The 26,879-nt window shown below is 40.0% G+C and overlaps 1 protein-coding gene across 2 annotated transcripts; it reads right to left on the bottom strand.

Annotated features, from left to right (window-relative positions):
• RASGEF1A (RasGEF domain family member 1A) lies at positions 1-25,825 on the bottom strand. 2 transcript variants are annotated; one of them, XM_068398308.1, is made up of 13 exons: positions 25,732-25,825; positions 22,907-23,086; positions 16,103-16,231; positions 10,714-10,851; positions 7,037-7,258; positions 6,670-6,744; positions 6,340-6,432; positions 4,464-4,566; positions 4,072-4,151; positions 3,237-3,428; positions 1,588-1,711; positions 1,272-1,344; positions 1-205 (listed from the first exon to the last, which is right to left on the bottom strand). In XM_068398308.1, exons 1-13 carry the CDS (start codon positions 25,756-25,758, stop codon positions 181-183), a joined length of 1,461 nt encoding a protein of 486 aa, XP_068254409.1. In that variant the 5' UTR covers positions 25,759-25,825; the 3' UTR covers positions 1-180. The 2 variants fall into 2 exon arrangements, with proteins under 2 accessions (XP_068254409.1, XP_068254410.1); XM_068398309.1 differs by lacking the exon at positions 3,237-3,428.
• Positions 25,826-26,879: the final 1,054 nt, after the last annotated feature.

Raw genomic sequence — 26,879 nt, 5'->3', positions numbered from 1 at the left:
TTAAGTGCCTTAAGGTTGACATGTGAAATATTTACCACATTTTATTTCATAAAAGTTACTGTATATACAAAAAAAAGACCTCAGCCAGTGAGGTCTGTCTTAGCTCAGTCCAAGTCTTTCAGGGTGTAAAAACACGTTCATTCGATGTGCTTCAAAGTCTGCAGATCAGATCCAAAAATCTCAGGCTCTGTTAAGCAGAGTTGTCCTAGAAGAAGTAGTAATAAAAAATAAAATTATCTTTTCTATCATGACAAAAAGTTTTACAGTTTTGGTAAAGGTTGGCAATAGATTTATCTTGCATCATTAGCTGGAAGCCTTTCTTCAAGGGATAGATTTTTCAACTGCTATAAACTGGAATTACACCTATGAATTCCAATAAAGATGCTGACTTTAAATTAAATGAAAATTTAACCTTTATAACGTTACTTTAGGCCCTTAAGATGCGCTCAGGCAAATAACATATGTTCCTCTGTCATCCTAAGCTATTGCTTGCTGAACAGCATTGGATTTAATGCAAGGTACATTGCATGGGTGTCATAAGTGAAAAGCTTATGTGGACTTCCTAAGCAGCTCTGGGATCACTGGGAAACAGTGTCTTGTCTAGGACCATACAGTTATAATGTAGCTCAACTGCAGCTCAGGACACATAGACTTCATTCATTCTTTATCTGGTACAGATAGGTCAAATCTAAATGTTTAACATGATTTACAAAGGTCTAAATCTCTCTTTCTGCCTTGGCCTCAGTATTAGAAGAAATCTCATCTAAATTAACTGATCTCATCACGTACATGGAAGAGGTGCTTCTCCCTCTCAAAGAGGGATAAGGAGTCATTGAGACTTTCTCCCTTAAAAGTAAGCTGATAATTAAAGTATTCATATAAAGTTTCATCCTCTTATAAGATTTGTAAGTGCGTAGGTATGATAAATGATAGCGCCTTCTTAGTATCTTTATATATTTGTTCCCCTGAGAAAAGCATGTCTGAAAACTGCTACAAATATAGATTCTTTTACTGTATTTGATAGCCTAAACAAAGCACATTCTCTTTTGTAGTCCCAGCAGTGATCTTGCAACCCGAACTGATCTGTCTGGAAAAGCTGCATCAAAATCCAAGCCCTACTGAACTTTTTCAGGTTTGAATTTTGAAGAAAAAATAATTACATTTGGGCCAAAATGGTCTTAAGCTGGGTACGCAAATAGGAGGGAGGAAGCTGATGATCACATGCCTGTGTATGTTTGCAAAAAGACTCGTGTTCTGAGGAAGCTTTATACCTGAGTGTTTTCCAGCTGTCTTTTTCCATGTGGTTTTCTGGACCTTCACTTTCAAAGGATGCAATGAACAGAGCTAGTAAATAAAATAAGAACAATCAGATACATGGGTTATCTAACTGAAAAAAATTGTTACAGTTGTTGCAGGTGTAACTTAGCAGACTTCATAATGAAGTTTATTCTCATCAGAAGCTGATATGGAAGTGATAATACATACTTAGCAAGTATTTTTTGTGTGTTATTTTTTTTTCATCTGCATAGTCTGTCTGCATTTCAACAAGTAGAAAGACTCACTATAATGCTCAGTAAAGGATTTTACCTTCTTCACTATAAATGGGTGCTGTTAGTAGATAGCTCTGGATCTTCTTGTCTTTTTCAAAGGGGCACTCAACCTGCTTCCATGTCAGGAAATCATGAATCTGTCTTGAAATTTCCCAGAATTTCTGCATGAGGTAATTAAAATAATTTTATTAAAATCATATTTGTTTTCTTTCAAATATTAGTTCTTTTGTTTCAATTTCAGAGCCTCTCAGTCTTGTTCTTATTCATGCTGCTTCTCTTATTATCCTTTACTCAATCTTCCTTGTTATCCTTTCTTACTGCTCCCTCCATCTCCCCCCGTTGCTCATAGTTCCTCATCTGTTGTTAGCCTCTCAAGTTTAGAACAGTGTATCCCTGCTAACCGCCTGGTCTTTTGCATTCAATTCTTTTTATCATCAACCTTTTCTTCATATACCATAAAGTGCTGTTGGCCTGTTTTCTGTGTCTTATCTCTAAATTAGCCTGTGAGTGGAACTAGTCAGTAAATGGTTTTTATTTACTTACTTTACTTGTTACATTTCCAACCTTCAACTTAAATGAAATGTGACATATCTGATTTCTTCATAAAGCACTTTTTAAATTTAAGAAATAATCAAAGTAACATATAGAAACTATTGATATCCTTCCTTCCTAGGATTTGAAGAAATGCATAATTACATGGGGTTTGCATATTCTGCATGCCCCTCTACCCCTACCCAGCCTTAATAATAGCAAAAAACTTCAGAAGTACTTTTGACAGGCTGTGGTCTTTTGGACAAGTATGTTTATTAGTCAGGGAGAGAGAATCCAGAACCTGTAAAAACTCCCTTGAAGACCTGCTAAATGCCATTTGCTGGTTGTATGTAGTATTTATAGCTAGCTGTGACCTACAGTGAAGTTACCTATTACAATTTGATCAGATATGATGGCTTGCTGCCACAGAAAAGCTTACTTTCCACTCTTCACTGCCTTCCCTTTCCCCCAATCCCTTTTGGACATAAGACAGGTGCAGGGCTGAGGAGTGGCAAACTTTTGTCTGCCATCATACATGGTACACTAAAATTCTTACACTTCTGGATTTTAAGTTCTTTCCTTTATTTTAAATATTCTATGACCACAACGTTCCTTAAGGAGATTTGCCTTTCCAATTAGCTAACATTAGACTATTTCTGTATTACTTAAGTAATTTTTAATGCTGGGGGGTTTGTCTTCTGAAATTCTTATTTTCTTCTCAATCTTTTCATGCATCAGTTTTGGTAACAAATCAATGTTATTCCAATCAGTTCTGCTTATGTTAATTTTAAGTTTTGCAGTGCATCTGTCCCACTTCATATAAAACTAACAAGAAGTAATCTCTATTCAGTACACTTTAAAACTAATCTTTTAACTCAAGGTAACTACATTCCAGCAGTTTTATGGATTGTCTTCTGTATATGCAATTGTGGATCTGCTGGATATGTAATAATATAAACATGGCAACTGCAAGTGCTAGCTTTCACAGAAATTTGGTGAAATCATTTTTCCTAGATAATGATATCGCTTTATGTCTAGATCACAGCAATGCTGAAGGAATTGGTAATATAACGAGCCAGAAGTTCAAAACTGGCCAATGTTTGTAATGTACAATGTTTAACTAGCGTTACGGTTTCTATAATAGCAAAGTCCTACCTTGAAGTTTATCTGCCCATTGGGCAAGCGGTTTGTATGTATTTTGTGCAGAAAGTAGATATCTTTAATAAACAGGTTGAAAACTGGGATGACTATTTTCTCTCGATTGCTGTTGGCAGTCTGAGATCGCTGTGCTGCTCCTTGCAGGGCTGTGCGGTAATTACAAAAGTTGCTGGATGGATCCATGTGATGCTGTTTTTATGGGGGGGGGAAAAAGGCAGTCAAGTAATACATGTTTCCTAAATATAAAAAGCTTTGATCTAACCATCAGAGAGTTCACTCTCTATGAATTCGTTGGGCCCCTTTTTAAACTTTCAAGATAGAGTATCTTATACTGATCAGGTCTGGATTCAGGTTTTTCTAATTTCTGCCTTGTTTGAAAGGAGGGTTCTGTACTGGCTTTACATCTATGCTTTGCTTCAGTGGTTAATGGAAGACTGAAAGGAAATGATAAATGACTGCTGGAAAAAAAAAATTCTAACTTGCTGCCACCAATCTCTGATGACAATTTCAATTGTTTTGTTTTCATTCAGATCTCCACTAGATGGAGTCCTCTAATTAGTTTTAAGGGTAGCAAAATGGCATTCACTTGAGTGAAAAATGCCTTGATTGGAAAACATATGCTAGGAAGAATTGACCTAACGAAAACTTGCATCCACTTCTCTTTGCAGGCAAGTAGGGAGTTTGAAATTCAGGAAATGCTCTTACTAATGTTTATATGCTGGTGACCACTGACAGAGGTGACTCTGTGATCTCTGACTTAGTAATTCCACAGCAGAGGTTTGGATGAAACTACTTGGTGGATTTCTGTATGAAGTCTAAACTTTATACATACCTCCAAAACATCGAATTTGGCTGTTTTGACCTTGGACCAAGTTTTCTTTAGCCGTGCCACAGGACTCAAGTTCATGCCAGCTGAATGGAGAAAGAAGAGACAAAGAAAGAAACAACTGAGTTGAAAAAATACAGGGCTAACATAACTCTTGTTTTATGTATCAGCACCACACGTTTTTGGAAGGCACCATGCATTTTGGAAGGCAGTTCAGCTTGACAAACAAGTTGTAGCTAACACTCGCCCACCCACACATTAGTCTCACTGGTACATAGTGCCCCTGTAGAAGTGTTCATGCTGATGCGGTCAGACAACTTAAGGCAAGTACGAGCATAGTCTTGCCCGTCAGGTTGTGAAATGGAGTGCCTTTTGTCACTTGTGTTAAAGATACTCACAAATAATAGCCATCATGGAGTTGAAGTTTCCAATATTGAAGCATTCTCTTGCCACATCAATGAAAAATTCCACCATTCTTGTACGCTGCTTTTTCTTTACAACCTGAAAAAACACCAAGATCTGTTAAGAGGGAAGGAGTGGCCTGAATTTTGAATGGGATGCTCAGTCAAAGGCATTGTAACAGGTTGATTGAATAGACATTTCAAGACTTTATCTAGCTAAATCTTATGATAATATAGGCCTGAGGGTATTTTGTTAAGATTAATTTTGAATAAAATAGCAGAGATATTTGGAGTTACTATCAATTATTTGTCCAGTTGTGGGGGAGTGTAATTTTTTGTTTATACATGAAGTTCAATGTCTTAGGGAATCTTGTATAAACAAGCTGGACACTTTCAGCAATTTCCTGTTACTGGAAAAGCAGCTATCAGAATATATGCAAAAAATTTAAACCTCTGAAGAAGGGGGGAAAGCAGTGGACAGAATTAAGACTAGATGCATGTAACCTGAATGTGAGAGAGAACAATTGCCATGTCCTCATTTTCTCATTTTACTGTGTGTACTCTTAAATGACCTCTTGGAGCAAGTAGTGATTATGATCAAATATATGAATTCCCACTCATGCAAACATACAAAGGATCTAGCAAGTGATGCTGAACATCTGCGTTACAGATTCTTTTATAAATGGCAATGCAAAATTAATATATAGCACTGTCTTCAAACTCTGTTTTTCTTCAAACATCAATCTTTTTTTTTAAAAAAAAAATTTTTTAAAAGTTAGTATTATTGCCTAGATTACATTCATCAAAATCTTTCCCATATTTAGATCTAGAAGTTCAGTCTGGCTTATACAAAAATGGCTCCTGAGTGGTGACTGCAGACTACTTCACCATGGAATTCCTTTTTTTTCTTTTTTAAAAAAACCTCTTACCTAAATACTTCAGTTTCTGTGTCATATCAAAAGAAAATGGTTCATTAGTCAATGGCTTGGCTTAGCCCTTGGTATGCTAAAACCTTTTGTTTGGCTGGTTTACTAAACGCATTAGCCACACCAGCCAGCTCTGGAAGATTGATTCTATGTCTTGGTGTGTTTTTGTAATAAGTTTCTGTGAGAGCAGGAAATCTTAAAACATTAGGATCAATATATCAGACTTTGTGAAACTGCAGTAGGCATCTGGACTTCCACAGAAGAGCTATTGACCAAGCAGGAATAGAGAGAAAATTTCCCATTTGCTAGAACTGGTGCATGTTAATAGAATCTAAAGACAGAGCATACACATGCAAAAAAAGAAAAAAGGTGTTTCTGGGGCAGTATAACTTCCCTTTCTTTGCTTATTATATGATAGATATATGATATAGAGGTTACTTTAACCTCTAATAAGGCTGTTCTCCCTCCTTTTTTTTTTTTTCTTTAACCTTGCCAGTAGTCCATTTTCTTTCCAGGCTTCTGAAAAAAGTTTATTCCTGATTTTTCTACAACAAAAATTAATACATGACAGCGCTAATGATATCTAAATGCAGTGGAAGGACAGCTGTTTATTGGTAAATCTGCATTTAAAGACAAGTATCTTTGAGAATTTATGGATGTATTTAAACATAAAAAAAAAAATCCAAAAAAGCTCCCAACTCAAACTCCACACAAGTTCCATTTCACTGCATGACTAATGCTACTATGGAAGCTCCACAAAACCAGAGAATATATGCAAAGCATAGCCATGAACTCTTAATCACATAAGCATGCAAATAATTTAATGCCTGAGTAATGCCATTATCTTTAATTGCACTGCTAATGTTTAAATTTCTATGAGACCACTGCCTGCCTTTTGTCCTTAAGGCCAGGATCATTTTGCTATCTTGTTTTCTACACATACTTACCCGACAAATCTCTGTAGCCACCAGCATGCTGAGACAATTGAACCAATTGTCATAGGCCTCCAAATTATAGGTTTTGGTCACATCACCTCGGCACTGTAAGAGAACAGGCCACATGTTAATCCTATCCTGTATCATGATAAAATCAACATACCAAAAGATAAAACTTCCTTTTCATGTCTTGATAAAATCTTGTTGGATATTTCCTCAGGCATGAGCTTAAAGAAGGTTAGAAAATGACAGCCTTTCTTGCACAGAGTGTACTCGAATCATGGAGGTTCTGTACCCTGGTGGTTATTTGTTTCTTTTTCCCTCTGTACCCCCTTCTTGTACCTTATGATTATCCAGGGAGTCCATGTGGCTGACAATCTGCATCAGATCCTCCGGGTAAATGTTGCTCACCCTTTCCTGTGTTTGGAGAGATGAGAGATTGTCACTGTACAGACAAACAGGGAGTTCAGTGAAAAACACATCAATAAAGCCAAAGTTAGGAGAACATTTTGTTAACTTTCATCTTCCTACACTGTAGAGGCGTGAGGTGTTTCTGTCTGTGTAACTAATTGCTATTGTTCATTACTTGGTCTTTTTTTCATTAAAACATTAGAGGCGTTCAGTGAACCCATAGCAAAATTCATATTTATGAGTGTATTAATATTTAGAAAATGGAAAATGAAATCATTCACACCAATTAGTGTCTTACCAGTTCGATATAGGTCAGCTGCTGTGCCAAAATCAGAGGGTCACAGCACACACTCAGTATGTCCTTTTGAGTTGACTGTGGCTTGGTTTTGAGGATGGTGCCTTTGTCGGTAACAGGTTGCCGGAATTTCTCTCTGATTTCCTGGTACTGGCTCCGTGCGGAGATGGCCATCAGGAGATTCTGTGTCATCTGGCTAATAATCTTTTTCACTGTTCCATTTTCCTAAGGAAAAGGCAGAAACAATGACTGCTAAAAACCTTCAGCTCTTGCAGACACAGATTGCCAAAGAATTTCTGACTGGGAAGAATAAATGCCCATTAGCCATTTTCTTTCATCTTATCTGTGCTGATCATCCTGTGACAAATGAACTTGCCCTAACTTCCCACACAACTTCATAACAATACTGTTATGCCTGCCTGCCTTCCCAAATGTTCCACTTGCTTGGCTAGTCTGTTACTTGCGGCAACTTTTGGCTAGTACCCCATTTCAAAGGCATCAAGGTAAACAGCATAAAAGTGGGTACAGCAAAAGGTGGTTGAGTTGCTTGCACAAGGCTTCTTGGATCCTCTGTGTACCAAATGGCAAAAAGCTCTTTCTTGTTCTCATCAGACCCACTGATGATCAAGTCTGTCTAGCGCAGGCAGAATCCAGAGAATTCACATTATATCCAGGATTATATCCCTAAAATACCCTGGCTTGGCTTCGAACAACTATAGCATGCAAAGACTTAGGTAAGAGCACAATATACATCATGTTCTTGGACAACTAAAATGCCTTTCTCTTCATCAGGTGGAGATTTTAAACATAGGATCTATAAGGATACATACTAGTAAAGCCACAGAAATATAATCCATCTGTTCAGCGTTTTGACAACTAAGGCAAGCTGAACTCTTTATGCCATTGATTGTGTGTGTCCTACAGACATTTCTCTATGAGGTCAACCCCGAAGAGCTAACTTCATCACTTTCCTATTCCTCCATCACTCCTGTTACTGCTTTAAATGATGCAGGTTCTCCAACCCTGTTCTTTCTGCTGCTGGAAAAACTAATTCTACCAAAGACAGTCCTTCTCCTCTTTCCTACAAAATTGTTCTCTTGCTTTCATGCAAATTTTTTCTCTTGAAGTTAGCAACAAGGTTCACAGTTAGTTTACAACCTGCTGTGTTGGTTTCTGCCAGTCAACTGGATACACTAGAAAGAACTGCAATGAATCTGCGATCATTCAAAGAAGCCACTAATGTGCAGTGATGACTGAAATTATGTAGCAGATGTGAGAGACGATGACTACCAAATACTTGTATATTGCATGCTATAATTAAGCAATAATAGTGTCAGAATGTTGCTTTACAAGGCAATAATTTGACTCCCAAGTGAAATCAAATGAAAAGCTGAAGGCAGTGTAGCTCATCTTGATGAGGCAACTGGATTACCGCTGAACAGCAGCTGGCTGGAGCCATTTCAGATATTGTGCTACAAGTGTTCAGAAATGCCAAGGGAGCGTGGTAGGGGGACTGAAAAAGGTGCTAATTCTGCTTTCTGGTATGCTGAGCTTCCTATTGTAAATCATTTGACTTCAGCCGCTATGCCTGACTTACCCATGTGACTGGGAGGAGGCAGACTTTCTAGATATGGATCATAGAGAATCAAACTTGAAGGCAGGTGAGAGCATCACAGATGATATGTGAAAGTGAACAAAGAAATGGCAGTGATGTGAAAAACTATGGCTTACTTAAGGTATTGTGAATTTATTGGCGTCTTAATACTTAGACAAATGCCCTTAGAGTTTTAGCATTTTCCTTTCATTACTAGTCTTACCCTATATTTTCTTACACCTTTGGAAAATAAGTCAATGAGTGTATAATAATTTGTCCTTGTTTGAGTTCAAACAAGACATCTGTACTTCATTTGGGGCACAACCTTGGCTGTAGCTATAGCTATTTGGTATGTTGTCTGATATTACTAGGACAAGTGCCCAACCGCTTTGTGTGAGCTCTCAGTTTACTTTCTATCCTATGGATGGAGAATAGTGTCCTACGGGGATTCGGAAAAGGTTTAAAATAGAAAATAAAACCCCAAACCATTACCATAATCCCTTGCTGAAGCACAGTATGGATAATTTCCTGTGGTAACAAATACTGAGACCAGGAGCTGCTTTTTGTCACTGTTTAATTATGTTTCCTAGAGGTCAGATGTGGCATAGCTCTTCACTGATCAAACTTGACTTGTAGCCTTGTTAAGGGGATAAATACGGTGATGCTGTAATTAATGGATGTCATCAGATGCCTCAGACGCCAGAGCACTGAGCCACTCCACGAAGACATGTTTTTCTCAAATGACAATTTATTCGTACATAACAGAGTAGGAGGGAAGGGAAAGAGAAAGACCACAACTTCTTTCTAGTTCAAAGTAATAGACAAATTAAATACTAAGATACAGATGCTAAATAAAACCTTTACCAAGTCCCCTTTCACAGCAGTACCTCTGCCAACATAGACCTCTTCACCCTTGTCTACAAAGGGAATAGAAGGCATATTATAATCCTATTTCCCTTCCCCCTGCTACTAAGGCACTGACATTTTCATAGTAGCATCCAGGTAAACAGCTCTGCTGATGCAACAAAACTGACATACTTCCCTTTGACAACTTGGTAACACCTAATTGTATTGTGTCCTATCACTGATTCATGCAGTGCTGTCAAACCTGTTGTTCTTCATTTTCTCTGTACTTGAACCAACAAAAACACACAATACAATTGTCTTCCCATTTCCTGCCAATTGTTCTCAAAAATATCTTGACGTGGAGGGTTAAAAACAAGGAGAAGCTTCTACTTATGCAAAAATAAGCCTTCATGTTCATACAAACACTTCACAATTAATTCCCTTCCAGTTCTTGATTATATCCTTCCTTCTGTCTATTAGTTGTCACAGTGACTTTCTCAATGAGAAAGTATATCCTTTGTGAGTGTTGGAACAAAAAATCAACAAAACAAACAAACAAAAAAACCCCCAGAAAACTAACAGCCCTTGTTTTATGTGAATTTTCTTCATCTGATTGCTTTAGAAAAGTCTTCTGTGAGGCCTAGTTTTCTTCATAGGTTAGAAACTCAGAGCTGTTAAGGCTGGTGATTGACTAGCAGAGCTCAAATACAACTTCCTTAGTGGAAATACTGCATGTCACTTGAAACATAGCAGCAAAAAAGTTGCTGATTATTGCTAGGAGCTAGGAATGAACTATTAAATAATAAGCATCTTCACCTTGAGCAAGAGTACATTTGATACAACTAGTTGATATGTCTTGTGGGACTTAGATGTATAGAGTAGTAACAAAGTACAAAGGATGGTACATAATTCATTATTAAAGTTAACTATATTGTGCCATTAATAGTCACTGTTCTTTCTCCCTCTGCACCACATCCATTTTTCATATTATCGTGACTATTTTGTCTCTTCCTCTTACACTTGGTGATTATACATAGACAGTTTTTGCTAATGGACCATTAAGTTCATCACTCAGCCCATGTCCTGCAGTTACACTGACAGCTTAGCAACTGTTGCTGTAGTCCATTTAGAAAATACTGCATGCAGGAGTTAAGGGTTTGTATATAATATGATAAACTATTTATAAAGGTTGACAAATATTGCTTTCCCACTTCAGTTTCCCCAACTCCCCAGCCCCTACCTCATCACATTGTGTGATCCTGTGAGCAATCTCCTTCAACTCTTTCATGGATTTTTCGTCTTGGAAATCATAGGGGAAAGTTTCAGTCCATTCCTTCAGGAGCTGAATGATTTTGGCAGCGAAGGATTTTAGTTTTGCCTAGAAAGAAACAATGAGGTGATTACTGACCATAGACCTCTCTGACTACAGAGTAAATTTGCTGATGAACGTGCACATAAAACTAGAGACACCCTTGAAAATTCTTTGCATTAGTAGTCAGTGAAGGGGACAAAAAAGAACATATTTAACTGTAGGCCAGATTCCTAAATAGTATACTTTAGCCTCCTTTCATGATAACTTGGTAATGTCTCTTACCAAACACTTTGAAGATATTTTCAAGGTTAGTTGTATAAAGCCAGGAAGATAACAGAATAGTTTGTGACTTATTTGATTGAAGTCAATAGGACTTAAGCTGATTTATGCCATCTGAGGCAGCAGTAACTTAGCGTTTGAATTCAAATGCATATAAACTGCAGCACTCTACTAAGCATCTTTCATGAGAAATGTTCACAAAGACATTTTTGGTCTATAGAATTTATCAGACCCTCCAGATTGAGCTGTATATTAAAATAAATGAATGACAGGAAAGATGTGTTCTCTCTATGATATCTAAATCAAAATGGACTTTGAAAATAAAAAGCTTTTTGAATAAGAGCCAATACTATCAGCCACAGAAAGGGGAGGGAAAGATATTTTCTAAGTTCTTCTGTTACCCGTGAATCTTCTAAGGCTTTTCATCAGTTAGACCTGAACTGGATGCCAATTACTCCACTATCATAGCAACAGAGAGCAGCATCAGTAAATCCAAGGGAGCACTCTTGTAAAATTGGGAGTGTGAGTGCTAAGAACACTTTTAACCAACAGGAAGAATCAAAACTTAGGTAAGGTTACATTTATTCTCCCACCCAGCTTGTGATGCACTGAGGAAAAAGAGGAAGCTTTCATTTGCTTACCTCCCTACTTGTGTAATCTACAGAAGTCCCACTACACGGCAGTTCCTTCTCCCCACGCACAGTGCACTTTCCTCATTGCACTCTCCATCAGCTTCTTAGGGCTTATAGAACGTGCCTTAGCATGTGAGTGTCACTACGGGAAATTGGTGTATTTTCTATTAAGATAAATGGAGAATGTCTTCCAAGAATTGGTAGGAACTCCTGCCAAAACATCATCTGATGTTTTGTATGTCCCAGTTTATTTAATCAAAACCAAAAGTCAACCAAACTAAGCTATTTTTTTGTATTTTTTTCACCTCACTGGTATACAGTCAGTCAGAATATAAATAATGATTAATAAGAACTTTCAAAGGTGCATGGTTTAACTTCAGTCCTCAATCTGAAAATGGGCCAGTGCCCCCTGTAAATCCGAAGGGAATTTTCTTATTTTTTTTTTTTTTCAGAGCTGCAAACTGTGCTCTGCTAGCATGCTTTTCCTAGCTGTTTTTTACTGATAGCATTTAATTAAACCTGCTAGTAAAAGAAGTGCAGAATAGTTAGATAGTGAGGGCAAAAAGAAAACATCACCGTTCTCTTTGCCAGCAGTAGGCATTCCTGCAAAGCAATCTCTGCCAACGCCACTCCTGTGGAGCTCAGCTTCAAAGTATTTCTAAACAGTGTGGGACAGAGTTCCAGATTATAGCTGTCTGTCCTCCAAACTCCCACCGTCATCTGCCTTGAGGAAAAGACAATTTATACTACTTTGCTAGGCAATGCATGGAGCCTGATGTTATTAAAAGAATAATCTGTAGGTGGTGATAGAGAATTAATCAGCCAACCAGTGCGCTTCCATGCAATTAAAGTTAACAGGTATGTGCCTACTCTACTTTTGTTTACCAAAAGCTGCTACAGAACTGGTTTTTTTTGGTATTATCCTGACAATCCTTTCTTTTTAACTTTTGAAACTGAAAAAGGAGGGATGGGGGCAGGAAGGTTCCAAAATCCTTCCTTAGGCCATGGCTGAACACTGACTTTCCATCTCATGTATCTACTCATGAGTTGCTAGGGTTTGCTTCCTCCATGATGGAAAGCCAGGCATCTGTTGCAAGACAAACTGCAAACCATATTACTCTTCATGTAATTACTCTTCAGGTGTAAAAAAGCTCAATGTTTTATCAGATGCTTTTAATGCTCATTAAAATAAGGTATGCTTTCTGAGAGAACACTAAAAAACATCAATATAGCAAAACATGAGATTCCTGTTTCATGTACGCTCTGATGAAACCCAAAGCAGCATGACAGGCTTGATGCACATAATTTGTGATAACCTGGATAGAAATCAGAGAGATATGTGGGTAGTAGCACACATTTTCCTTTTTGTCATGGTAGCAATAAACCTACCAACCTACTTTTTCTTTAGTCCTTCTCCAGATGTGAGCCTTCCATTGTGAGGCCTAACACAGAGTTCTCTGGAGTCTATGGGAATACTTATCCCATAAATATTTCTTTGAGAAGAAAAATACTTTTATTAATTGAAGTACTGTGGATCAGCCCTGTTCTGCATGAGACAAGAAAGACAGTACTGAGAAACAACTACCAATTAGAAAGGAGAGGGCAGTAGCAGTACTGTGCTTGTAGGAAAGGGAGGTTTAATGACAATGATCTAGTTATGATTATTGTTTTGATTTTTGGTTTTTGAAAGAAAAACTTACTGGTGACAAAAACTGAGGGAAATAATAATTTTTGAAGGGACTTATGTATTCCAAGACAGGCAAGAGAAACTTAATGGAAACTAACTTTCACTTTCTCATTTTATTTCTTACTTCTTTAACTTTTTATTTAAAAAACACCCTCAAGCTGCAGAAATAATGCACCACAGTTTAAACAGGTTCTTCCACTGAATAATACTACACAAGTGCTTTTTTCTTTGACGATATTGTTTGGGTCTTTACAATCTCTAATGCACTTATGGAGAGTTAAATTGTATTCTTTATGGTCAAGCTTAACTACTGACTTATATATTATAATTGATGTCTTAAACTGTTGAAACCCTTCCTTTTTGAGTGGCCAAAAGGACTCTAAGCAGGCTCCAAGACATCCCAGAGTGTTTTAATTTTTAATCCACTTCCCTCTGGGTTGTTTTCTATAGGACTCTTTGGCTAGCCAGTGATGTCAAAAACAAACGGATGATATGTATTGTGGTGCGTAACCTCAAAACCTGGCTCCTTGCCACTCTTTCAGCTCATACCAAGTCAGCCAGCTTCCCCTTTGCTTATGCAAATCTCTTATCAGAAATGATCAGAGCTGCTTTAACTACTTTTGCCAGCTATTTCCTGCTAAGGAGCCACTTAATTAGAAGGTGCTGGTAGCTGATGATACCTTAATGGGTTATGACTTTGAATATGTAGAGTGCCTTGAGTCGAGAATTTCTATGCTGCATGTGAAATGAGCTTTCATTTGTTGCCAGATAGAAAACCAAATGTTTGCAAATGCTAGTGGCCAAATTATTCTGTAAAACATAGAGGTGCTTGCAGTAGAGGACAGTAAAGCAGTCATTGGAGAGGCATGTCAGAAGTTTATGTAGTGTTTTCCAAGAATTTTGTGTTTAGTGGGCAGGAAAAAATTACAGTTTATATTAAGGGGATAGGAAGGGATCAAGACCATAGTAGGAAAAGCAACCAGCAAAGCATGTAAATTAAAGCAGCCTCCCAAACACTCATGCTTTATTGTCATCCTGCTGTTTGTTGGTTTTCCTGTAGGCCCATTTCCAAATTGTCAGCAGAAGGTGTAGGAGTGTGGGTGTTTGGTATATGAGCTGCTCTATTTTACATCCTGTTGTTAGGATGTAATGCTATTTCTTTTCAATGTGGAAGCCATGATTTTTTTTTAATACATCTGCTGAAAAGCCAGAATATAATACTACTTTACAACTAATATATTTAAACAGCCAGGTGATTTAGTCCCCAGATACTGTTTTCATTTTAAAATCTCCTATGTGTAGTGTTATTCACAGAAGTTTCATCTTATATCCCATTATTTTTAAATACAAGTATTTCACACATGTATTTTGACACTAGCTACTGGGAGTAGTCTTCCTCCCTGTATGTCTATAGATCAGCTCTACTCATTTCATGTTTGACATGGTCCCAGCATCTCTTACAAGTTCCTACCTCTGTTGTTTAGTTACATGTTGCTGAGGAACCATGACAAGTTACAGAGCATCAGTTTGAGGCTGCTCAGTCATGAACTAGTTTGGCAGTTGCGATGGGAACGGTTATCACCTCTGTACACAAAGCTGTATGCAGTGGTTCTTGCACCTTCTTTCCCTGGCCCCTTGAATTCCCCAGCACCTACCTGACAAGTTACATAGCTATTCGGTGAGTAGATCAGGGGACCGACCTAGATGAAAGTCATTTTGCACCAAGTGGTTAGTTTTTCCTGTGGAGTGATTTTGTGCCATAACATGAGACTGCACCCCAGAAATAGTAAGGGAGAAAGAAGCCCTTAGGTCAGTATTGCTGTCAAAAACTCTGTATTGCCAAACCACAGAGCTGCCTTTTGTGCCCCCCACTCAAGAGTCCTGATACAACAAGGACTGTTGTATGGGACTATCACATGCTGAAGATTAGGAATGGGAGCACATAATTTCTCATCATAGAAGAATGGATCCAAAACATACCCAAGTTTGAACAATTTAGGTCTTTAAATACTCACCGATTTCATCCTTGTTTTTGTCACTCTTATTTGCATCCCATCTTGGACTATTCTGGTACTTCAATTTCAGTCAAAAGCCCTTCAATACACACTTTCCATAATGGTGAAATGTAGATGGATTTGAGTGTGTATTATAAACTGACCCAGTTTGGTTTAATCGGTTGTAGTAAAACTGTATAGTCACATGTGTCAGCACAGGCTACCATTTTAAGTAGCGCATCTGTTAATTTTTGTTGAGAGGTAACTTTCTGATTTACTGTTACACCAACTTAAAACACCCCACCAAAAACCTACAGAAGAGCACTCAACTCTAATAGGATGGTGAGGGTGACTGGAGAAAGGGGAATCAGATTCAAGAAAGACCTAACTTGGTGAAAGCCCAAAAGTGCAAAGTGACTTGCTGGGCAGGTTTCATGCAGATACACATCACTCCAGCACACAACACTAACCTGTAGCTCATGAGCAAAGTTATATTTCCAGCCACTGTATCCGACTGGTGAGGTAGTACATAACCTATGTTTGTGGCTAGCAAAGAAGCAACAGTGCTTCAAGGAAAAAGACCCAACTAAAAGTACATCCAGTAACACATGCCAATTACAATTTCAATTTATTCTTTATCAATCTATTTAGCTTTACAATGAGAAGGAGAGTGGGAAATAAATTACAGTAGCACAGTTAACTGAAGGACGTAACTGCTCATTTACCTTTTCTGCCTCAGTCCCCGTTTCTAGCTGCTGCTTCTGTTTAATGCAGATCTGCCCCACTTTAGCCAGGAGCTCGTGTGGGTGAATGAAGACTCGTGAGCTCAATAGGAAAGTGAAGATGTAAGTCCTCTGTGGAAGCAGAGAGGGAAAAAAAAAAAAGTTGATTAACTTTAGCAAAAATAATCTGTCTTCCTTGGAAAAACTATTCCATAAACCACAAATGCAATTTTCCTTCGTTTAAACTTTTTATAATTTTTCCTGTCTCCAGAGGCATGGTGGTCTTTTCTAGCTCTATTAAAAGCAAATGCTGTAGGCTTCAAGGGTGTTAACTGTGGTGTTTTCAGATTCCCAAATTATTTCCCTTTAAAATGCCAAATTTAATATGCCTAACTAGTCATCACTCACCAAACAGACAAATGAAATATGTTCAGTGTAGGGTGTTATGCCTCTTGAACACCACTGTTTCTGCTGCTTTGTTTCTTTAAGTGTGATTGTTTTTCATTGAGCTGCAGAAAACTGCTTCATGTGTATTCCAAACCACAGCTGTAATTTCTTCACGTATGTTTTTTTTTCGTTTCTTTTTCCCACAATCACTGACACAAGCTTTAGCTTAGATTGTGGCCATATGACAATAATTTAGTTTTAAGCTTCACTTTACTTCTTTGGGGCCTGTTTCAGAGTCTTTTGAGTATGAACACTGCTAATAAATGCCAACAATTATTATTTCTCATTAGAAATAGCCTCTCCATTTGTATTTTAAAAGCTGTGATGCATTGTATGCTGAGAATCATACTCTGGACAGTTTAGTTGAAGTGAGAATGCCTTCATGACCTAGTCTTGTTTCAGTGTTTGAAACTTGGCTTCTGTATTTGAATGTTAATTGCCTGAGTAATGACAGTAGCATCTCGTAAGCACTTCTGTTTTTCCCTTAGGCTTTTTGACAAAATATGAAATTAGGAAATTGCAGGGGATTTCCTTGACAATGGATTTAAGTTAACCTTTGTTATGTTTGCAGTGTGTACTGTTACTTTGCACTGTGTTTTTAGAAATGTGATTTGGTGGGCCACAGCCAGGTGTGCACATAAACAGTCAATGTGTGCACGTACCACCTTGGACTGGGCAAGTAAATTGAGACATCTAAAAACTTAAGACCAGTTGTCTAAAACATGGCATCTCTACTTTTAGCTACCAAATTCTTCTGCTTGCAGTCTCTAAAACACACTTGTAGTTAAACAATAATGGTATCTTTAGGACTCCAAAAAGGTTATGGGGTTTATCTCTCTAATCACAGTAAAATGTGCTATTAATTAAAAATGTTTCCACTTCTTTAGTACTCAGTGTGCCCTACAATATAAATTTAGCACTAAAAACCTCTGAATATCAGAAGGGGGAAAAGGAATTTTTTTCTTTTTAACAAAACAAAATTAACTAAAAGCCACAGTGTTCTGTGAGTAAGTAAACAGTATCATAGATTAAGCATATATCTGTTAAACATCCAACTCTGTCCTGAGATTGTGAAGGAAGCTAATGAAAGAACAGAGTGGAGTGTGATAGAGCAGAGGCATTTAAAATGCTCATTCTGATTTGAAGATCTTATTAGCACTGGGGTTCATGTATTAAATTAGGAACAGCCTTAATTCTGTACAATCAAAACTGGAGTTAATCTGTAGTCTTCGTCTTGTCTACTGTTTATGAATAGAGGAAGTGATGAGGAAAAAGGTTAACTGGACAGACAGTTTGGGTCAGGTTCTTGAGTAGTGCTTCCACTGATGCCTGCAAAAGACGGACAGCTGAGACCACCTAACAATCGGGCTCTCGGTGACCTGGAGCAGGTGGCCAGGGTAGTGACAGGACACTGACAGCATGGCCTCCCTTCTTCATGGCATGGTTGCAAATATCCCACACAAGTGTACACCTGGAAAATTGAAGAAACTGGGCTTCTGTTTGGTATTTTTTTTCTATGTCTCTCTCCAGAATTTCAGAGTCTATTTTTACATTTACAATGACAAAAAAATTTTAAAGTAAATTCAATGTAGCTCTTACACCTTCATCTGGAAACAGCTGATGACATTGTGTCAGCTTTGGAGAAACTCTGTAAAAATCTGTAGCACTGTATGCGGTGTGTTATGGGCACTAAAATTAGGCTGAAGACCTAACCTGATTCACAAAAGGGGACTTAGTTGTGTTATGGGACAACATATCAGACCTTTCATTCCTATGTGTGTGAGAACGATCCTGAACTGATAAACTCCCCATTCAGAATGAAAGCATGAGAAAGAACAGTGTTGGGTTGTGAGATTTTTTTGGGGGGAGTTGAGGCTGGGTTTTTTTTATTTTGTGTTTTAAACTATGCCTGGTTATCCTCTGTTATTTTTCGTAGCCACCTTCTGTGTTCATTTCTATCAGTGTTGTCCCTGAACTTAAAACTGTGAGTCTGGACTATCTGGGAAAGGAATTTAGCTGTTGGGTGTGTCAGCTGTCACTGGGTTGTGTGAAAATTTTTGTTCTGGAAACATGAAGCAGCCCTGGCTTTTACCCTATTTTGCATTTAAGAAAGATGGGGAATAAAAAAAAGAATTATGGACTTTGATACTTTCATCCCTTCCCCACATTATTGTTTTGGGAGTTTAGAAGCCTGTCTGAAGGGTGCCTGTACATGTAAGTAGCAGGGAACCACAGCTTAAGCCGTGCTGTCCTGCCAGTGACCTTCACGCTGATAAGCTGAAACACATTCTTTTAAAGAAAGATATAATTTTGCTTCTCGTGCTAATTCTAGTGTTGGTCTCCTTGGTGGAAGTTTGTGTGATGTGGGACAGTGTTTATCCAGAGTGACTCTGAGAAAGGCCCACTCAGAGTATCATTTCCCTATTGTTATACTGCAAAAAAAGCATGACCCAGATGACATATGCTTTTATTTGGTTGGTTTGATAATGTTTTATATGATGTTCAAAAAAGTGCTGAGCTGGCAAGATACAGGAAGATACATGGCCATAGAAGTGCATACTTTCCATTTTAGGCTTGCTGATGTCTGCCTGTAATCAGTAGTATCTGTACTGGACCCATGCAATGCTTTTCCAGACAACACTGAGCTACCAGGTTTTAGAAACAAATTATTACTTCTGGAACCCATCTGCTGGGTCATTAGACATTGGAATGGGCTGCCCAGGGAGGTGGTGGAGTCACCATCTCTGGATGTGTTTAAGAAAAGACTGGACATGGCACTTAGTGCCATGGTCTAGTTGACAGGGTGGTGTCAGGGCAACGGTTGGACTCAATGATCCCTGAGGTCTCTTCCAACCTGGTTGATTCTGTGATTCTGTATTTTTATAACATTTTTTAAGTCACTTAACTGGAACAAAGTTCAGTACTTTGCAATACAAAACTGTTCCATTATGGTCAATCAAGATATGCTGACTTACAGTATATTGGTATCTAGTTGTGGGGGCTTTTTGATACTTTTATTGCTTATGCTGGCATAGACAAGGAGTAGCTGCAATTAGGAACCAAATTAAAAATGATAGGTCTGACTGCAGTATTGACCGCCCATCTCCTTGCCTCTGCTAATAGCCTCTCCCTATCCAATAAAGAAAATTCGGGCTGAACTAAGCCATACATTTCAGCTTAGCAGTAGGTCTCCAGGGTTAGGAACACAGTTGTTTTGCATAGGAAATATTTCATATTAATGTCATATGCCTTATCTAGATCAAGGATTTCTGTGTTTTGTTGCACCTGTACTACTATACACATATAAGTTAAATGTTATAGCAGTGTAAAAACCTACACTCTCTCAAAGGCAGTCCCCTAATCACTAAGAAGTGGTTTGGAGATGGAAATTTAGCCATGAAGCTAGCTGGTTTGACAAAGAATGATTAAAAAATGTTTCCATAAGCTATGAAGGTTATGCTCCATTTATCCTACAAAAGTGACAGGTATTTGGGAAGAGAGGCAAAAAAAAAAAAAAAAAATCCTTTCTGCGCTTGGAACAACGTAAGCTGACACAAAAGGGGCTTGTGCTTTACAACAGAATAAGAAGCCAGATTCCTTTAGTGCCTAAAGTTGTTGCTAAGAGATGAGCTGAATTATATTTTAAAAAAAAAAAAAAGAGAGCGCGCAAGCACACAAGACTAAAGAAGGAATTGTTACTCTCTGACCCAAGAATGCACTGATGTCTTCTCAAGGAGGGGGGGGAAAAAAAGAAAAATATTTTCTTTGCACATTCATTGTTCGTTCTGGAACTTCTTGTTTGTGAAATATTTTTTTGCAACGTTTTCTTGCTTGGGCACAAGGGTTGCAGACTGGTACATTCCATTCCTAACCTCCCGAACTCCTGTGTCTCATGAGTATACGTTTTTCTGTGTGCTGAACAAGTCCCTGTACCCAAACAAGCCTCAAAAGAGCAGTACACAAATGTAGGCCCTTATCTTTCTCGTTCTCCCTTGCCTGTCTCGTGTTCTGCCAACATGGGAAATATATTTTTGTTTTGCCTCTGTAACCAGCACAGAAAGATACTCTGTGTTTGCTTTCTCCCCCATCCCCCCTTTTTTTTTTTTCCTGTCTGGAAGTTTACTGTGATCTTTAGCTTCATGTCCCCACAGGCAGGAATGCCTTCTAAGCATTGTGCTCATATGTACTAATCCAAAAATCTGAGTAAGTACATGACACTCTGAAACGAAGGTGATCTCTGCTAATGTGACCAATAGCTTCTCTTGGTGCGAATTAATTGGTGATGCCTTGCTGCCTTAGCACGTGTAGCCAGAGACATGGGAGTGAGAGGTGTTTGTACCTTCTTCCTGAACATACAGTATTGGCTACTCTTCTGACAGGATATCAGTGTAAATGGCTATCACTCTAACTCTCTGTGGCAACTTCCCTAAAAATAAAAATGAACATGAAATTAAGTACGAACATGCAACTGAACTGGAACAGAAAACTTAGATTTGAAGATGACTCAAATACAGCTCCTCCTTCATGTTCAAAGAGTAATTATCTACTAATTTTATAATTAATACTTTCAGCTAAATTGGGTGATCTGATTTAACTAAAAGAATATGTCCTGCTGTAGAGGAGATGAATTTGGTCTAACACTGTTTTCCATGTCTCTTTCCCTGGAGTTTCCTTGATAGCTTCTGTTGTATCTCTCAGCTGTCAGCTTGCGGTCTATTTAAACTGCAGCCTCCCAGGGAAGGGTCCATGGCAGCTTGGTTTGCAATGCTCCCTTGCACAGGGTATGGGATAGCACCATGGAAACTAGCAGCGTTCCAAAATAAGCTGTAGACCCCTTAAGTAATGCTCACTTTATGGAACCATTTTCAGAGTAGCTCTGTTATAAATAGTACCTATGTTATGAGTTACAATAAGGGATATGCATTAGCAGCTACTTAAAAAAACCTTAGCTGTAGTCCAGAAATCCAAGCAGCAAGTAAGTATATTCTAGTATCACACAGAAGACAAGGAACCAACTCCTTGGAAGGCTTAACTACAGCAGCCTCAAGCTATTCCACTGGTACACCATACCAGCTCTACCTGCTGCTTTCTTCTGCATTTATTCTACAATATGTATTTGGGGGCAGGGAGCAGAGATTTAATGTCTAACAATGGTTACCCCTCTGTGTTCTTATACAGGACTTGGTACTAAGTCAGCATCTGTCAAAAGCAGTACAATTGTACGTTAGTCATATTTAAATACGAGGTTTAGGATTACTTTTGAACTGGAATATTAAAACATCCTGGTTTTGCTTTCTTTAATCTTCTTGATGATTGCTGGCAATTCTGCTGCTTATACCCACTGAACTCTCACGTGGGGAGTCCCTTTTTTGTGCATGGCAATTGTGAAGATGGGTGGTGTATACGTGGGAGCTTGGAGGGACTTTATTGTGACTTTATTGTGAAACCACAGTGTAAAAAGTTGTACGTGAATTAGACTGAGAAACACCCAACGAGATATAGCATAGCCCGCTACCGCAAGCATTAAGTTCAACATACAAGTTAATAGTGATTGCAATTTCCCACCCCCTTGTTAGTCTTTACAAAGAGCTGGGATGCTTCTGCCACAGCTGCCGCTTTTTCAGAGCTCTAAATGGAATATATGCTATATAGCCTCTTTGACCTTTGTCAACTTGTTTAAATAACATCTTTCATTAATGTGTACAAGGGGTCATTTTAAGTGATAAAGTTATCTCTTCATAATATCCTAGGTTCAGAATCTTATTGCATGCCCTGGAGTTATAAGTATTATTTACTTCAGGGGACTGCACTGAGGATGTTTAATCAGTTGCAAAATCATTTTCAGGCTCAGGAACGTGCATTATTATAGTGCTGGCCCATTAAAATGTCTTGAGAAAGAGAGTATTTTAATTAAAATCTCTTTTTTTTTTTTTTCCCAATGGCTTGACAAGAAGATGCATAGAGAATTAAGGAAAAAAAATAATGCTAGAGCTGATTTCAGGTCTGCTTGCCCAGGTAGGAGCTGGTTAGTAGTTAATCTTGGCTGCATTAGAACTAAAGCAGCTTAGAGGGATTGGAAATTCTGTGGCTAATGCTGCTTTTAATTGGTTCTTAAGGCACCCATTTAGGTTCAACACAGCTTTATCTTTCTAACAAGTGTTCTCATTTAAAAACAGAAAGGAGAGTATCCCCATTGAGCAACATTTTTCGTGAATGTATATTGCAAGTAAAATAAATGCATCTTTAGCCTACATTTTAATCTTGAATCAGATGGAGGTAGAATTTCTTGAGGAAGCGCCAATCCAGATACTAATGCAGGAAAACCATGGGAAGAAAAAAAACCCTTCAGTGGCTACTTACATCTGGGTAATAGTCCATGGTGGGCACCAGGCGCTCTATCAAGGCCTCCAGTGATCCAGAAACAAGGTTCCCATCCTGATAAACAGGGTCCACACACCTCTCTCCCATATCTGGCTGCACTTGTCCACTACAACTGGAACCAAGCATGCTGGAAAATATTGGTGTCTGGGGCATAGTTTCCTGCAGAAGTGGCAAAAAAAAAAAACAAGAGAGAGGGTTAAGCTTTCTTTCAGGATGTCTTATGTGTGTGGGTTTTACAGAGGCATACATTAAACACAATTACATATTTGATTGAACACAGCCTGGGCATTAGAGCTAAGTTCTGAATCCAAGCAGTCACACATCCGTAAGCTGGCTTTGGGGTTTGAAATGCACTTTAGACTATGGCACTAAAGCTGTAGATGCAGAAGCTGTAAGAATTTTCTTCACTGTACTTGATTTCTCCCCAGTTTTCCCCTGGCTCTTTATGCATAAAACTATACAAGGGTAAAAATGTAAAATGCTTTATGAATTTCAAAGGTACTGAAGCAGTGCCTTACTTGAACAAATAAACAAACAATATTGTGCCTTAATGTCCCTTTTTACTCTTTTTGAAGTCAGATCTTTGGCCAAAATACTTGACTTGTGATGATAAATCCTTCACCACTTCCGTAGCTAGATGTAATCTAGGTCTTGACAGAAATGCATCTTCTCTGGCATGTAGATATCACTGGAAACAGTGGGGGACATACTGTCTGAACAAAATTGCCTTTTCTTGGTACATGAAGCCATGAACTGGGTGGAACTGAATGCTGTGACATATACTGTAATATATAACTCTAATTTTAACAGTCTCTTTGGAGATTTTTTGCTTAGGAAACAAACCTGCTGTCAACACAAAAGACACACGAAGGTTTGAGGTTTCCACCTCCCTCTCCCTGGCCCCAAGCTGTATCAGTGTACCATAGTTACTAACTGTGAGTAAACTGTGGGGGTTTTTTGTTTGTTTGTTTGTTTTAAACTGGCTACAGCTTAAATGTATGCAAAAGGCTAAACAAAACATCCTGCTACTGTATGTAAAGGTTGGAAATACTATTCAGCATCAGTATCAAAACAGTTCCCCCTGGCTGCTGAAATAGTTAAGACTGTTTAGGAGGTAAAGTGAAAAAAAGGCAGTGTTAACTCTTCAGCTGCTGCCTCACCCTCTATGAAACAAACATGATGATGTCACACTCTGAAAAGCATTTATGTAGATAAAAGGGATTAGGCCATTACCAGTACCTTTAAACTGACAGCTGTTTCTGACTGCACTCGTGTCTTAGACAAAAGTCCTCTCTTCAGCAATTTTTCAAAAACTAGTTTAAGAAATGAAAACCTTAAATGCTATAAGGTTTTTTAATTTATTTTTTTTTTTTAGGTAGCACTTGAAACAATTGCAGAGCAAAACTGTACTTTCTATTCTTTTAATGCAAGGCACTTTCTTCCTTTCAAACTCTCTGAAGCAATCATTCATGTTTCCAACCTGGGATACAAACCATTTTTCTATTTTTAAGCTCAGATGAACACTAGGTGCATTGGTAAGGAAAAAATACCAGTATTAACAGGACTTGTTCATCAAGGTGACAGATTTACTTGTATATCAGGCTGATAAGTAGAACTGTTTTGTGGTTTTAACCAGTAGACCTTTATGTATTCGTATGTGATACAGATATAAGGGAAGTGTAATTCCCTGTAAATTAAAATACAGTAGCTGTTTAACAGCCACAAGGGAGACTGCTCTGAGGAGCAGAGTTCAGTTTCATAAGTTCAGCACATAGAGTCAAATAAAACAGAAAATGCAGGATCTGACAGCATATCAGAAGAAATGAAAATGATGATTCTGCACAAACAGGCGTTAAGGTTACTCAGTATTTCACAGATTTATCGGTTAGGCCTAAGCTTTGCAGTACACAACGATCTGACAAGTCACTGGAGCATATGATGAAGCAGCCAGCTTTGCTCTGCATACTCTGTAACGCGCCAGTAATTTGTTTTTTTCCCTTTTAAGGTCCATAGCAATAGAGCTGAAAGCTACTTCTCAGGCTCGACAGGCTGCAAAGGGCACTTTTGGCTAATAATATATGAAGTTGCAGGGGGTTTTAAGGGATGTTAACCCTCCTAAAAGGCGCTTTAGGAGGAAACGCACCCCGGTTTTGCCATCAAGTGTTTTAAACTCCTTTAAGACGTTCGTTGTTGCATCAGTTTTGTTTTTAAAGACCCGTTTCGAAAGCATCCTGTAACGACCTTCACCGGATTGTAAAGGCCGGGAGCTGAGCCCGGGCTCTCCCGGCGGGGCTGGCTCCTGCCACCAGCACCCGTTCCCTGTGGTGCCAGCTCCGGCCTCCCCAGAAGCGCCAAGGGACCCGGCCCGCCGGGAGCCCCCGCCGGGAGGGCGGTTAATGCCTCTGTCAACAGCCACAGCGCTCTCAGCCCCTGCCAGCCACGCGCACTCTCCGCGCACACACACACACACCCACACACGAGCCCCCGGCTCCTCGGGGGCGGGCGGCGGCGTCCGCAGCCGGCGCCCTCGGGCAGCACCTGCCGCCCCCGGCGCCCTCTCGGCGGTCGGCCGGCCCCGGACAGCCCCCTCCCGCAGCACCCTCCGCTCCGGGGCGGGCTCTAGCTGGGAGCAGGGCAAGTTCTGAGGCAAATCCCCCCCCCATCCCCTTCACCGTTATGGGGTTTCCCCCCTCGGTATCACCGAGCCGCCACCTTGGGGCTCTGCCCTGCCGCGCACTGTCCCCCCGGTGTCCCCACAGGGCGGGTGGGGGTCACGACGGCAGCGACCGAGCCGACGCGCTTACCCTCATTTTCCTGGGCGCCGTGTACATACGCGTGGGCAGGGGCGGCAGCGCCGGCGGCCCCACGGCTGACAGCTCTGCCCGCCCGTGGCGGAGCTGCCGCCCGCCCGCCCGGCGCGACCAGCCCGGCCCCGCTCCCGCCGCCCGTGACGTCAGGGCCCAGCGCCGCGCCCTGTTGGCTGAGCGCGAGCGTGGCCGGTTCAAACGGAGCCGAGTCAGCGGCGCGGGGGCGCGTGTGTGTGTGTGCGCGGGAGGGGCGCGCGCCCCGTGCCCGCGGGGGCCGCCGGGGCCCCGCCAGGGGCTGTCGCCCCATTCCTCTCGGCAGGGGTTGGGCTGACGCTGGTCTGACCGCTGGCGCTTGTCTCAAAGGTACTTGTTTTGGTTTTGGAAACATTTGATCTTTCTCTTGTTGGTTTTGGTTGGGTTTTTTTTCCCCCGTTTGGTTGGTTTTTGGTTTTGGGGTTTTTTTCCCCAGAAAAACGTTCTTAATCGACCAGACCACTCGGTTTTTGTACCCCAAGCGCTGTGTGGATTTCTGAAAACTCCTCACCTGTGCGTGCTTTCACACCTATGATGGGGAAACCTCCCCAGCACAGCCAGGGACCGAGCGGTCCCCATCCGCTGGTAGCGCCCATGCGGGATGAAGCCCCACGTGAAGCAGGCCGCTGGCGAAGCCCTGTGTGAAGCCGGCAGCCGGCGAGCCCTGCTCCGAGCAGCTCACGAGGGCCATGCTCCTCACACTGCGAGGCGTCACGGGAGACGTGGCCCAACAGACTTGGGACGTGATTCTCCCTGTTAAGCTGTTTACACCGGCACGCATGGTGGCACCCGACGTAATTACTGCAGCGCTGAGGGATGCCGCCCAGCCCTCCCTGCTAATAATTGTTTTTATTCTTTATGCTAGAGTTGTTTCTCTTTTCAAATTGCCCGAGCCAGTCATCTGATAGTTCTGGGCTGGTCGTAGACTGCAGGGCTGGCACTGGGCCAGCCCCTGTTTATCACACGAAGGCTTGGGTGCATATCTCCAATCTCATCTCCCATGGAAATGCTCAATGGGTACATCCAGCCGCCCCACAAACTCCCTCATCTGTACCCAGCAGCAACTGAGGGCTGCCATCTTTGCAGCCTACCCCTACATAAACATATTTTTC

Source organism: Nyctibius grandis, chromosome 4 (genome assembly GCF_013368605.1).
Source record: "Nyctibius grandis isolate bNycGra1 chromosome 4, bNycGra1.pri, whole genome shotgun sequence".
Lineage (NCBI taxonomy): Eukaryota > Metazoa > Chordata > Aves > Nyctibiiformes > Nyctibiidae > Nyctibius > Nyctibius grandis.
The sequence above is the reverse complement of the archived record's forward strand: the minus strand, read 5'-3'. Positions and strand labels throughout refer to the sequence as shown.